Below are 13,993 nucleotides of genomic sequence, written 5' to 3'. Positions count from 1 at the left end.
TTTGGTTGAAGAGAAAAAGTGATGTGTTACACAATACTAAAAAGTCTCTAATTGACAACGAATCTCTTCAAAGTGGATTGCAATTTCATAATCCATAGATTAAAAAAAAGAACAAATAAAGCACAGTACTAACAGAATTTGCTTCTGTTTCTAGAGGTATGCAAACGTGAGATGTCTTTTCTTGTTAATTAATGATGATTGGACAATTAGAAAGAGTCATAAATATTAATTCCACATCTTAACCTATATGCCTATCTATCTAATATTATCTATGTTATCTTCTATCATATATTGTAATGGAAATGGGTCAAGTGGGATCTCACCCACCTGACCAAAAAAAAATTCATAATTTGATAAATTATATAGGTAATCAACATATGATTAGTATATAAGGTCTTTGTGCCATACATAATTCATGTTGGTTTAGTGATCAATCTCCATGATGAAGGATAATCTAATATATTATGTAAATTGTAAAGATTAAGTTTGATATTTTACTTATTATATTTTAATTCTTGGATAGCTTACACAGTTTCCACACATGACTGAAGGTTAGCATAAACAACAATACAAAGTGTATAATTTAATTACCTTGATCACCTTCCGTAACAGTTTAGCCAAACTAATCAGTATAATAAGCACCCTACTTCAGAGGAAATATTGGCGATAGATTTAAGGGGAGGGTGTTCTTATAGCTATAGTTGTAGGGAGAATTCCTTGATTGAGGCATTCGAATGATCAAGAGAGAACATCGAGGAATAGAACAGGATATTATCGGCCTTGTACAATAGGGGGCAGACACTAAGATCCTAACATGGTGCATGATGCACTTTCCTTGCACCCACATGTGGTGCAAGAATACTTTCTCCTAGATTTAAAGAGCCATTGAAAACTTTTAATTCCCTAATGCTCTGATTGCTTGGGCTACAATCCTGTGGTTTCAAAATTTCATCCCAAGACATTCTTTCACATCATGAAGATGTATGGTAGATGACTTGCGACCGAGAAACCAGCTCCATATGAGAAAGATTCAAGTGACTCCCTATTGCTACTTTTGTCAGGCGGGGATAGAGGACAGAGATCACTTGATATTGAGTGTGCCTTCACTTTTCAAATTTGCTAGAGGACATTCTCAAGCTTTGTTCACCTTCCAAGAGTCCAGGTAGAATGGTTGCGTATGACGCCAAGTGGATGGGAAAACTTTAAAGAGGATTCGAATGGGGGAATTGCCAACTTGGCTTTTTGTAGCACCTTCTCTCATATTTCAAAGAATAAATTTTTTTTTGTATCCTTTGTAACAAAGCTAGATCACCAACCATCATCAAAGACATCCGAGTTAATGTGGCAAATTGTTGCAAAGTGGTTCTCCTTAAGGGCCCAAAACTCTGGAGTTTTTTTTTTTTGTGGAAAAAAAATTTGCATTAAATAAAACCAGAATGTATATCAAGATCATAATCAGAGTGGGGTATGTTCATAAGTTGCAAGTAGGGTTGTCTCCTAGTGTTGTATTTTCTTTTCTTTTTTCCAATAAATTTGATTTACTTATAAAAATATAACCCTAGAAATACTCACTTCCCTGACCATGATTGGCATCACAAATTTGGAATCACTATGAAAATCTCCATGTTACCCCCCATAAGTTCATCATAAGAGGAGCTACTTGCAAAGTTATGGCAAACTTTGCAATGTAAGCCTATCAATTGCTGCTGTACACCATGCAATGGAATATGTAACTTAAATCTCTCATAGACCAATGATTGTTCCACACGTGTCATTCATGAACTGGCGTATAGGGTATTTGTTTACTTAATTTACACTTACCTTTTGTCTTTTTTCTATAGATCTTTATAAGTACCCTTGTTCATAAATGATAAGAACTGTTTATGTGATAGATCACAGTGACTGTAAAGCTAACAAAAGGCAAAGCATTTTGCAAAAGACTTATCCCCTAAGTTAACCATTTTTTTGTGCCCCTCACAATGCATGTAATGTGGACCAAATAGTAAAAAGTGGCTATTATGTAATCTGACCATATTGTTAAGTAAAGAAATTTTTAATCATGATCAGGATGTGTAATATACCATTAGTGTCACTCCTTAAAAATGAAAGAAGGATAAATTCATTATGGTGATACTCTCCTTGTAATAATTTGATCGTGGTTACACAAAGCAAAACCCTTTTGTAAAAGTCAAGTTCAAAACAAATTAGAGTCATGGGCCTATTAGATTAATTGACCCGAATCCTCTCTAGTGCCTCAGTCCTTTCAAAGCATATTAGATGGTTAACAATACCAGGGTACACACCCCAAGTGTCTCTCAACTACGTTAGAAGGGCTGACGCACTTGAGAGGATCCCATTAACTTCTTAAAATTAATTTAGAGGAAGATTTAATTATGTCCATCGGCTTAGAAAAACTTGTCAACAACTCACCACAAATTTGTTACTAGTATCACTACAAGCTTGTCCTTGAGCATTGGTCCGACATGAGATTTGAACCCGAGATCTCCTGATAGAATGGGCTTTACCTCATGACTCACTACCAATTACCCTACGCAGTTGTCACAAACTGTGGTTACCAGGCCCACCCACACAAATAGACTGAGACTAACCACCAAAAGGTCCCTATCCAAGAGATTGTGTGGCCAGGCCTCACTTAGCATAATACAATGACAATTGACAACATCACTTTCCTTGTCCTTTTCTTTCCTTTCTCTTTCTCTGTTTTCTTTTCTCTTTTCCATGTTTTTGTGTTGCTATATCTGCTATATGAGGATAACATATATGGTCGATAGCATGGTTCAAGGAATTGGGAGCAAATTGGGCAATTAGGATTGATGTGGACCGACCTTGATCCCAATTCTGGTGATAATATTTACTATGTTTGGCAAGAAAAAAAGCAGCAGCTGATTTGTATGTATTAATAAAAATAAAATTCTATTAATAAAAATAAAATTCCATTAGGCTGCGGGTTTCTTGTAGAGAGAAAAAAAACACTGTTATATGTTTTTGCCCGCGATTTGTGGATAGTTTAGCACTTTTCTTGTAATATAAAGACTAGGTAAATCACCTTTTATATGTAAATGGATAAATATCATGATGACAACAAAAATTATTTTGAGAAATAGCAATCTACCACTAAAATCTTTAAAACAATCACTAGTTCTCATGTAAAACGCAATTTATTCAAATCATGCTATGTAAATATCTAAGTACAAAACATGATTTAATTTCTTTTCTTGTATGTTTCTCCTTTTAAAGGGTAAATAGTAAAGACAAGGTAAATCACATTTCATCCTTTAAATGGATATATGACATGATCAATTATAATGTAAAGCAAATTGATTTTTTTTTTTTGTTAGTTACCAACAAAAAAAAAAAAAAAAAATGATTTGTTGTTCTATTTAAATACAAAATGTGACTTATCTCATCAGAACTCTCTTTTATTTGGATGCAATTTTAGAATCCATAAAAAATATTGCATCCTTCCCTCGCCCCTCATAGACTAGGATAGAGTAGGGCCTATAGAAAAAATAACAATCCATGCTTCTCTTTTAATAGCAATACAAATATGTGACATTATATCTTCTTTTCTTCCAGGCGTTCTCTTTCCCATATATTATCTATTTTGTCTTCTATTATCTCTAATATATATTGTAATTAACATGATCAAAAGCATAGACTAAGCATGGACTAAAAGCTTCCTGCAGATAGTGCATGGGCATATGTGTTGGCGCCTGCGTTTTCCACGAGTTTATTATAAAGGAAAAGGGGCGAGTGGGTTGTCTCCTACTGTATGGTTAAAGGCAACCGATCTCATATATATTATATGGGAGAGGATTTTATGAGCAATAAGCAGAAAGAAGCACACCGATGAGACAGGTCAAAATAGTATCTCACTTGGGAGGGGAGTGAGGTCATTTCATGTTTGAAAGAGAGAGAGAGAGACATATGAATACTTATAGTGAACCCTTCCCCAACAGCTCAAAGATTTTTTTCCCATTTATATGTTTATTTATTTACTTAATATTAATGTCTTCCCATTTATAATTTGTAGGGGAACTAAGGGTTCAGATAAATTATGTCTGCTATCCACATTTTTTTAATATTTAGGAGTAGAATAATAAGCAAAACTATATAAATCAGGCTTTGTGTTATTATTATTATTATTTTTTTTTTAATTTATTTTACCTCTGTACTATTAATGCATCATCAACCAAAAAGAGGATGGGAAGGGGGTGGGGAATAAAATCAACAAAAGCCCCTCTACTGACACCAAAAGAAAACTAAAGAAGCATCCAACAAGCCATATCAACAGTGTTTGTATGACCAAAGAAAACAAAGCAGGAAAATGGACTGACTGTAGATCATGAATTGAATTTGGTAAAACATGATTAGCACAAACCTTGGGGCCACTAATTCAAATTGGACAACAGATCATAAATTGTTATTGGTTGCAAAGGCATTTGTTGTCTTAATTAAGAGATGATTATATGCTTTTGTTCTCTCTCTTTCTCTCTCTCTCTCTCTTCTCACATTGCAAATCAAGTGTAAGCTCCAGTACTATTCAGTCTTCAGACAGTATTACAGTCTGTAGTCCATATTAGATGACCTCCTCCTTTTCTTTCTTCTTTTTCTTTTGAAAGCAAAGATAACTCTAAAGGCAATTCCATTAGAAATAAATCAATAAAATAATATTTACTACTCATGCAATTTTGTATTAGTCTCAAAGAGAGAAAAAAAAAAGGCAAAGAAGCCATGAGCTAGGTAGGCATGCACTTTCATTTACTAGAAATTGACAGTAAGCAATAACATGTATGACATAATCTGATCTAGAGAGTGGTTTATAAAGAGGTCTGGTCAAAAGAGGAACAACCATAGCAATATGACCTCTTCAATAATGCAATAAAGTGTATGTCAAATTAAGATTGGTCTTATGTGTTTAGTGAGAAAAAGGGGGGGAAAAAGCAGAAATTTACTTTGACCTATCTCTAAGATTTTTTGTAAAGGAGCAATTAACTATCTAACCTATTTTGGAAAAGATTTGATTAGAAGAAAGTCGTGTATTAAACCTATGTTTGGAATGCTAATTCGTCGCACCCACAAAGGAAGGACATGAAAAAGGATCCTACTTTATTTATTTTGGGACACTTGCCTAATTTTTTGTTGGAAGTGGGATCAGACCCTGCATTTTTTATTTTTTTTTGCAAGTTTATATATATTATCAGGCAAATCACCTCAATTCAACTCAACTTATTTAAGCCTTATCTCAATTAAATGGGGGTCAATTACATGAATCCTACTTCTCCAATCAGTTCTATTCAAAGTTTAATAAGATTTCAGTCGTAAGCTATACGTGTCCTTCCTCATCGCTCCTTCTATGGTTATTTAAGGCTTACCTCTAGCTCTTTTTGCTCATTTAATTAACAATAAATTACTTCTTCATACCAGAGCATTCAAAGGCCTCCGTTGCATATGTCCATGCCATCTTAGACGAGTTGTTCGCAACTACATAAAGAGCAACATCCAGTTTCTTTAATTTTTCATTCTTATTTTATTCTAATTTTACCAACTAAACCATTCAATATCAATAATTCAACATATTAAAGGTTTTTTTTTTTTTTAATTTACTTCTTTCAGCCTCATACGTCATTACTGGTCGTATAATCATTCTATAAAAATTTTCTTTGAGTTTTAAAAATATATGTCAATCACACCCTAATTTAAAAATTTTCTTTGAGTTTCCAGAAGCATCCCTCCATTTCTTTTTTGGTAAAGGAAGCATCCCTCCATTCCATCCACCCTAATTTAATTCTTTGTATAATATCATATGCTATTTCTCCTTCTATAGTCATGAGTGAACCTAGGTATCTAAAGTTATCACTTTGTGGTGAATTTCTTTAATCAATGTCTCCACTCTTCGTTCTATTATTATTATTATTATTATTATTATTATTATTATTATTTTAATGAAATTGTCCTATTATTACTAAAGTTACACATTATGTACTCTATTTTTATTCTACATGTCTTAAAACCTTTTTATTCTAAGGTTGATTTCCATAAATCTAACTTTGTATTTATCCCAACATTTGTTTCATCCAATAAAAGGAAAATAATAGATGGGATTGAGATCCATGTTTGGCTGCATAGTGTACGTTAGGGCCTCCATGTGCCCATCTCTTGCTTCCCACAATAAGGGGCAAAGATATCATTTCATAGAGAAGAGAAGAGAGATAGACACAAGCATCAGACATGCAGTCCTGTAGCATTCTTTCTCCCGTAACAGTATTTTGTTATTAAGAAAAAGATCATATGACATAAGAGACTACACATTTGGACAACCTATTTTTCTTGCTAAAATGAAAAGCTTTAATTAGGCGTATTGAAAGCCAAATGCCTCAGCAATATGCGAGAGCCCAGTAACAGGTTGGGCTTGGGCTTGATATAAACCAGAAGTCATGTGGAATAGGCCAACCTCAGTTTGCACTTAAGCTATGCCCAAATCTGATGCACAACCTTGGACCCACTGCTCTTATATTTATTTAAAATTAAAAAAAGAAAAGGAAAAGCCTTTTCTATTCTAAGTTGGGTCATACATCCATGACATCACATTCCATAAGTACCTTCATGCAATATGGTGGTTCAGACGTCCAAGACAGAAACATTGTTGATAACCACATAACGTGCAAGAAAATGCGCACAATATTAATGTTGCTAGTTCTTGAACAAAGCTGAGGGTTTTCTTGAAAAAAAAAAAAAAAAAAAACTGAAATTTCACTATTATAATGGGAAAAAAAACCCTGCCAGTCCGGTGTTCCCTACATTCAGACAGGTAGTGCAAAAAGATCACATTGCCGCCCACCATGCGGCATACGCTGAAGATGCTTTGGCACACTAATGCAATATCCATAGGGACAAGCAGAGTTATTTTACCCCTTGTACAACCACAAACTGTTGAAGTTCTTTTGATATGGCTTTTTCTAACAGGATTTTCCTTGTAGGAGAAGAGAAGAAATATCCTCCGAAGAGAGCTTCACAATACTAACTAGGGGTGTCAACGGTCCGGGTCGGTGCGGTTTCGGTCCGGTTCCACCGGTTTCGGTGTGAGTTTGGAAGTGACCGAAACCGACCCAATAAGGATTTATCGGTTTCGGTCCGATGTCGGTTTCGGTGCGGTTTGGGTTCGGGTTGGTACCGGTTTGGATTTATTAGGTTCATTTCGGTTTGGATCGGTTTTTTAAACCGGTATGGAGCCATTAGGAAACAACCAAATGATGAACTGCTGAACTTCGGTTTCTTAAATCGATTTGTAACGGGGTTGGTTTTGGTTTTTGGTCTAGTTTGGATTCGACTTTCCATACAAATGTATACAAAACTATGCAAATTTTGATTTTTTTAATGAATTTTGGAGTGTTTTGGTTTCTTACCGGTTTGGTTTCGGTTTCGGTCCGGGTTTGGTTTGGTTTCAAGTTCATCCGGTTTTCGGTGCGGTTCGGTTTGGTTTTGGGGTTGCAATACTCGAAACCGAACCAATAAGGCTTCGGTTCGGTCCGTGTTGTTATCGGTCGGTCCGGCCGGTTTTACCGGTTCGGTTTAGGAATTGACACCCCTAGTCCAAGCTAGGAATGTATGATATTTATTCTCTAGCTTGAGGGGAAGTGTTAGAGATATTAGTTATGTTGCTCTAAGGGTAGTTTAGTAACTTATCATGTTATGTTTTATTTTTTCCTTTTTCCCTCCTTAGGGAGGTATGTGTAAATTACTTGTAAATATGTTAGTGAAGTAAATATATTGGTTTTAGTGAATTTTTACTCACAACATACTATTCTACCGTACCATCGACTTCTCTCGTTTTCCCTCTTCTACTTCTTTTTCTTCTTCTCCAACTCTCATCTCATTTTTCTTCCCCATCCACATATTCTAACTCTAAAGTGAAACTACCATTTTGGGTGTGATGTTTTAAAATCTAAGGGTTCCACTATGTTTAGAGGTCCTAAGTTTGTCCTACAAGTTTCAGGATCAAATTTGGTCATTTAGCCCCCGAAACCAACCATTGAAACTTGAAAAAAATAAAAAACAAAAATAGATGTTTTGACCGAAATTTAAGTTTCAATTGAAACAGAAACCGCAAACCTTGTGGGAACCAACCATGCCGGTTACACAATATTAGTTGGGAAAAAAAATGAAAAGTTGGTTGCACATCTTTTTGTATATAGATATCAGCTCCATAAAGTCTCTTAAAATGTTGCATGCCTTCATCTAATTCCTGAGGAAGAAAATTGCATTTAACAAAAAATTAAAAAAAAAAAAATGGATTCCAGGTGTCACTACAGGCTAAAACTTTGGATATCTGAGAATCCTATAAAACATTTTAAACTCAACTGAGCCCATTCTTCCCAACTAAACACTCTCAACTGCACAAAAGAACTTTTGGAGCATGCTTAAATAATTTCACCATACTGATTTTGAATATTATCTTAAGCCACCCAACAAGCCTTTGATGTCCACCATTGGTCAAAGATTGTTCACTATCTACAAAGCACATTTTGATCAATAACTGTGTCTAGAGTTTTGCAACCCATAACAGAAGTCCAAGAAATTGTTTACCTTTGAACCCAACAGGTTTTCATCAACTGGAGAAAGGACATTCGAATTTCGAAACACTTTGTTCCACAGGAAAAATAAGGAAAGGAAGTGGCAAAGGCATATTAAGAAGATAAAGAACTACATAAAAACATATCTGCCGATGAAATAGACTAAGGATCTCAGTAACATTACTATTTATGACAAGTTAATAGATGATTTCCTTTATGATAAAAAGCAATTTATGCATAAAAGAAAAGAGAAAGGAACAGCATAGAAGGTAAAAGGTACATATACAATGATAAAATTACTTATGACAGAAAAAAACAACATATGACAAATACATTCTATTACACAGGTATTTTCAACAAGATCATGGTGTGTGAAAAGAAATATCAAGAAGATCAGCATATTTTCCTCACCTTTGCAAACCACGCACGCAATAACATGAGCAACATAAGTGAGAGAAAGAAGGCTGGTAAAGCGGCAAGAATTGCAAAATTGATTTCATTAGCCTTAAGAATCTGATTCAGTTCAAGCATTGCCCTGTTAGGAGAAAATAGTTAGAATACTTACACCTGTGTTGAAATTCTGTAAAGAAAATACCTTTTTAAGTCCCCATAAGGCAAATTATGTAACTCACGTTTCAATATCTAGTTTAAGCTTCTGAATCTGCAAACACAAAGCATCATCATATGACATGAAATTTCAAATCTAATGCCTCAAAAGAATTTTTAATACCTGAATAAGCAAAGCACGAGCAAGCTCTCCACCCACAAGACTCTGAATTGGGTGCATAAGCTCCTTCTCATACCTGTATTGAAGAAAAAGGTTACCATTTCTTCAGATATGAAATGAAAGTACTGCAAGGGAGACTGGAAGAGCACATACCTTAGTCAGACATGGGTTTTCAAGAAAATTTCAAATTTTGATGGAAGGAAAAAAGGAGATGGCAATCTGTAACGGGTTTTATACAAGTATTACCCTTCGCAATTTAAAGGTTTTTCTGAGAAGTACAATATACCAAAATATTACCAAAGGTTTTGACTAAAAAAAAAAATCCAGCTCTTCCTCTATATGAGTCATATAATGTACAAAATTAATCTAAAACAAAGCAACATAAGATAAACCAAAGGGTTTACTATTCCTCAAGGATTACTCGAAGCCTCGAATACATGCTAAGGTGTAAACTTGTATATTACTAATTGGGTAATGACTTGTATCAAATATGACACTAACTCTCTTTATTTATAAACAATGGAGAAAAGGTTCCAGAGAATCACAAAGACCATTAAACCCTAGGGTCCGTTTGGTAACTGACACTTACCCTAAAACCCATAAAACCCATTACTACAACTCCCCCTTAAGTTGGTGAATAGATATCACATATGCCCAACTTGCAGATAATAGGATGAAAAATCTTACTACTAAGACCTTTAGTAAATACATTAGTCAGTTCGATCGATCTCCACATGCTTAGTTCGATCATGCAAGACAGGGTTGTGAGCAATACTAATGATAGATTTGCTATCACAAAAGAGCTTCATAGGAAGGGTAGCAAGAACAGCCAAATCAGTGAAAAACCATGAAACCACAGGAGCTCACAAATGCCATGCGCCATAGCACAGAACTCTGCTTTGGCACTTGAACGGGCAACCACGGCTTGCTTTTTGCTTCTTGCTTCACCATGTAACATGGTTACCACCAACAAAGGTGCAATAACCAGTAGTAGACCTGTGGTCATCAAGGGAACCTGCCAATCAAACATCTGTGAAGGCCTCCACCCTAAGGTAATCACGAGGAGAAAAAAGGATCCCACGTTCTGGGACAGATTTCAAGTACCGGAGAATAAGTAGCACAACTTCCATGTGAGTTGAGTAGGGATCATGCATGTACTGACTAATCAGGCTGATGACAAATGCTACGTCAGGGTGTGTATGAGAGATAGATCAACAATCTCTCTGATATCTCCCCTTATCCACAGAATCACTTTCCTTGCTACTCAGGTGACCATTAGCTTCAATAAGAGTGTCTGCTAGCTTACACCCCAACATGCATGTCTCAGAGAGAAGATCAAACACATACTTCCATTGAGACAAGTAGATCCCACGACAAGACCTGATAACCTCAATGCCGAAGAAGTAACGAAGTTGTCCTAGATCTTTGATCTCGAATTCCTCACACAAGTATATCTTGAGGCAAGAGATTTCTGTCAAATCATCACCAGTAACAACAATATCATCTACATAGACTATTAGGATAGTAATCTTCCCACCAGATCTCTTAATGAACACAATGTGGTCGGCATTACTTTGAGAGTAACCTGTAGCAACCAAAGCCTTATGGAAACGTCTGAACTAAGCACGAGGGGATTGCTTTAGCCCATACAAAGCACGCTTCAGCTTGCATACCTCCCCTTAGGTTTTGGAGCAAGTGAATCTAGGAAGAATGTCCTTACACACTTCCTCCTCAAGTTCCCTATGAAGGAAGGCATTCTTCACATCTAACTACTGAAGATCCCAATCTAAGTTGGCGGCACAAGCCAAGATAACACGAATTGTGTTCATCTTAGCAACTGGAGCAAAAGTCTCCTAGTAGTCAATCCCAGAAGTCTGTGTGAAGCCTTTGGCAACAAGTCTGGCCATATACCGATCCACTGTACCATCAGCGTTCTGTTTTACTGTGAAGACCCACCTGCACCCAACTGTCTTCTTTTGTGAGTGAAGACACATCAGATCCCATGTGTCATTCTTCTTCAGAGCCTGCATCTCTTCAACCATAGCTGCTTGCCATTGTGAGTTTACACTCGCTTCCTGCCAGGTATGAGGAATGGACACAGAGGAAAGAGAAGACAAAACTATAGAAGGGAGGAGAAAGTGAGTCATAAGAAATAGTTTTAACAATAGGATATATAGTACAAGACCTAATGCCTTTTCTAACAGCAATAAGCATCTCAAACGACTGATCAACAAAAGGAGAAGGAGAATTACCAGGGTCCAAGGGGACAAGATCAAGCTCAAGAGGAGACAACTGGCATGGTAGGATAGATGCTGCATGTGTAGTGGTCTGAGTTTGCTCTTTGGGACTATGCACATGTATCTCTGGCCGAAGCGAAGTAGGAGAAGTAAGAGTGTCACTCTCCACCTGAAACGGGATACTAGCAGGGATGGCAATTTTAAGAGACGGCGGCACATCTTCCACAACAGAAGGAGACTCCCCCTGAAGAGGGGTCACAGTGTAGTAGGACGCAGATTCATAAAAGACAACATCCATAGTCACAAACCAACGCCAAGTAGGAGGATGAAAACACCGATAGCCTTTCTGAGTAGGAGCATACCCCAGAAAAATGCATCGGAGACCACGAGGATTGAACTTTCCACGAGGATCAAACTTTCAATGAGGATAATGATAGTGACCATAGCAAAGGTGGAACAAGAAAAGCAGTGGAACCTTAGGGAAGATCCAGAGGGGAGCAGAAGGTATGGACCCAAAAAGGCATTCGGTTGATAAGAAAGGCAGCAGTGAGAATTGTATCGCTCCAGTATTGGAGAGCAGCATGCATCTCAAACATAAGAGCATGCTACCTCACAAAGGTGGCGATTCTTCCGCTCAGTAACCCTATTCTGAGCCGGAGTATCCACACAACTAGTCTGATGAATCATCCCATGATCGGAAAGGTAAGCTTGAAAAGACCCTTCAAAGTATTCACGGCCATTGTCGCTTTGAAGGATCTTAATGGTAGCATCAAATTGAGTCTAAACCATGCGGTGAAACTGCTGAAAGCAATAAAAGGTCTCGCCTATGGTTCACATCATATAAACCCAAGTAGTCCGAGAATGACAATCAATAAAAAAGACAAACTAGCGATAACCATTGATAGACATATAGTGGGATGGACCCCAAATATCAGAATGTAGCAATGAAAAAGGAGTGGCACTTTTATTTCTAAAAGCAGAATAAGTGATTCGAGTTTGTTTGGCCAAAACACATCTCACAAAAAAACTGACTCGAATTACAATTTTTAAAGGAAAAACTCTAACTAAAGTTCCCAAATGAGGATGTCCCAACCGACAATGCCACTGCAATAACTCAGGGATGGGAGGTGACGTAGAAGATGTCTAAAGAGCCTGACCAAAGACCAAAGCCAAGTCATAATCAAGCAGATACAGACCACTACATACCCTACCAAAGCCAATCGTTGCCCTTGTCACCAGATCCTGAAAACACAATAAGACAGGAAAAAGGTGACTTTGCAATTAAGACTGAAAGTAAGACTACTAATGAACAAAAGGTTAGTGGGAAAAGAAAGAACATGCAGTAAAACTACTAATGGGTAAAAGGTTAGTGGGAAAAGAAAGAACATGCGATACAGTAGAAAGGGATAAAGAAGGGGTACAGCTCACAGAGCCCTTTCCCAAAATAGTGGAATAAGTCCCATTCAATTTGACCTTACCATTACCAAGACAAGTAGTGTACTGTGAAAAATAAGATCCCATGCAAACCCTTTCCCAGCTAACAAAGCCTTTTCTCTAAGGGATAAGAGGGCTTTTAGAGCAAATGAGATCCCAAGCAGAGGCCGATGAAAATTGTCCCAAGTTGCACGGGGTCCACAAACTAGTGTGCTCCCTTTCTCTGTTACCTGAGGGAATTGGGGGAGGGAGGCCCAGAGATCCACAAGGGGGAAGGGGAAGGCGAAGGCGAAGGAGGGGGGTCCAGATGTCGAGAGAGATGATGGAGGAAACTTTGGCAGTTTGACTCAGGCTAGAGCATAGTTTTTAAGGCGTTGGTAAGGCGACGCTAATGCGGTATAGGGATCGTAAGGCAGTGCACTGCCTTATGTGAAGTGGGTATGGCAGTCACCTTATAGCATAAGGCACTATAAGGCGTCGCCTCAAGACGCCTTAGGATGACTTATGGTAAAGGCGGTCACTTTATGGCTCTTTTTTTTTTTAAAACACATTTTAAAATTTCTTGTTTTTAGATTCCAAATCTAGAGTTTTTATTGGTAGGTGTAAGGTTTTGTTAACACTTGTGATGTATAGGATCAACTTTACTCCATAAAAAATAACCAAAACAAAAACCCAAAAACCCGATTCACAACACAGGGTTTGAAATTTGGATTTTGTCAAGCGTTTTGAACTTTTGAGAAAGGGCTTTGAGAAGAATCGAGGAACAAGGAAGAACCAGTGAACCATTGATCCAGGGACCCAGGAGACCATTTTGCTCCGGCAGCGGTGAGCTTACTCTGGCGCTACAGGTATGTTTTTGTGTTTTTTTTTTCTATACTATTTCTTGTTCATGCAGAGGCCGCAAAGCTACGGTGAGTGGTTTTTTTTTTTTTTTTCTCGCTTCTTTCTTCTTCTTCTTCTTCTGTTCCAAAGCTACGATAAGTTTTTCTTTTTTTTTTTTC

General features: G+C 37.0%; 1 protein-coding gene across 1 annotated transcript in view; it reads right to left on the bottom strand.

The window, feature by feature from the left end:
- Nucleotides 1-9,005: 9,005 nt before the first annotated feature.
- The window catches only part of LOC122071770 (protein DGS1, mitochondrial), a gene marked incomplete at its 3' end in the record, with an annotated part of 136,065 nt that continues 131,077 nt past the window's right edge, over nucleotides 9,006-13,993 (bottom strand). The window contains 3 exon segments of the mRNA XM_042636175.1: nucleotides 9,006-9,129; nucleotides 9,227-9,255; nucleotides 9,325-9,397. Coding sequence (XP_042492109.1) covers nucleotides 9,006-9,129; nucleotides 9,227-9,255; nucleotides 9,325-9,397 — 226 coding nt within the window.

Source organism: Macadamia integrifolia, unplaced genomic scaffold (assembly GCF_013358625.1).
Source record: "Macadamia integrifolia cultivar HAES 741 unplaced genomic scaffold, SCU_Mint_v3 scaffold_81A, whole genome shotgun sequence".
Classification (NCBI taxonomy): Eukaryota; Viridiplantae; Streptophyta; class Magnoliopsida; order Proteales; family Proteaceae; genus Macadamia; species Macadamia integrifolia.
Note: the sequence above shows the minus strand (reverse complement) of the source record. Positions and strands in the feature narration are given on the sequence as shown.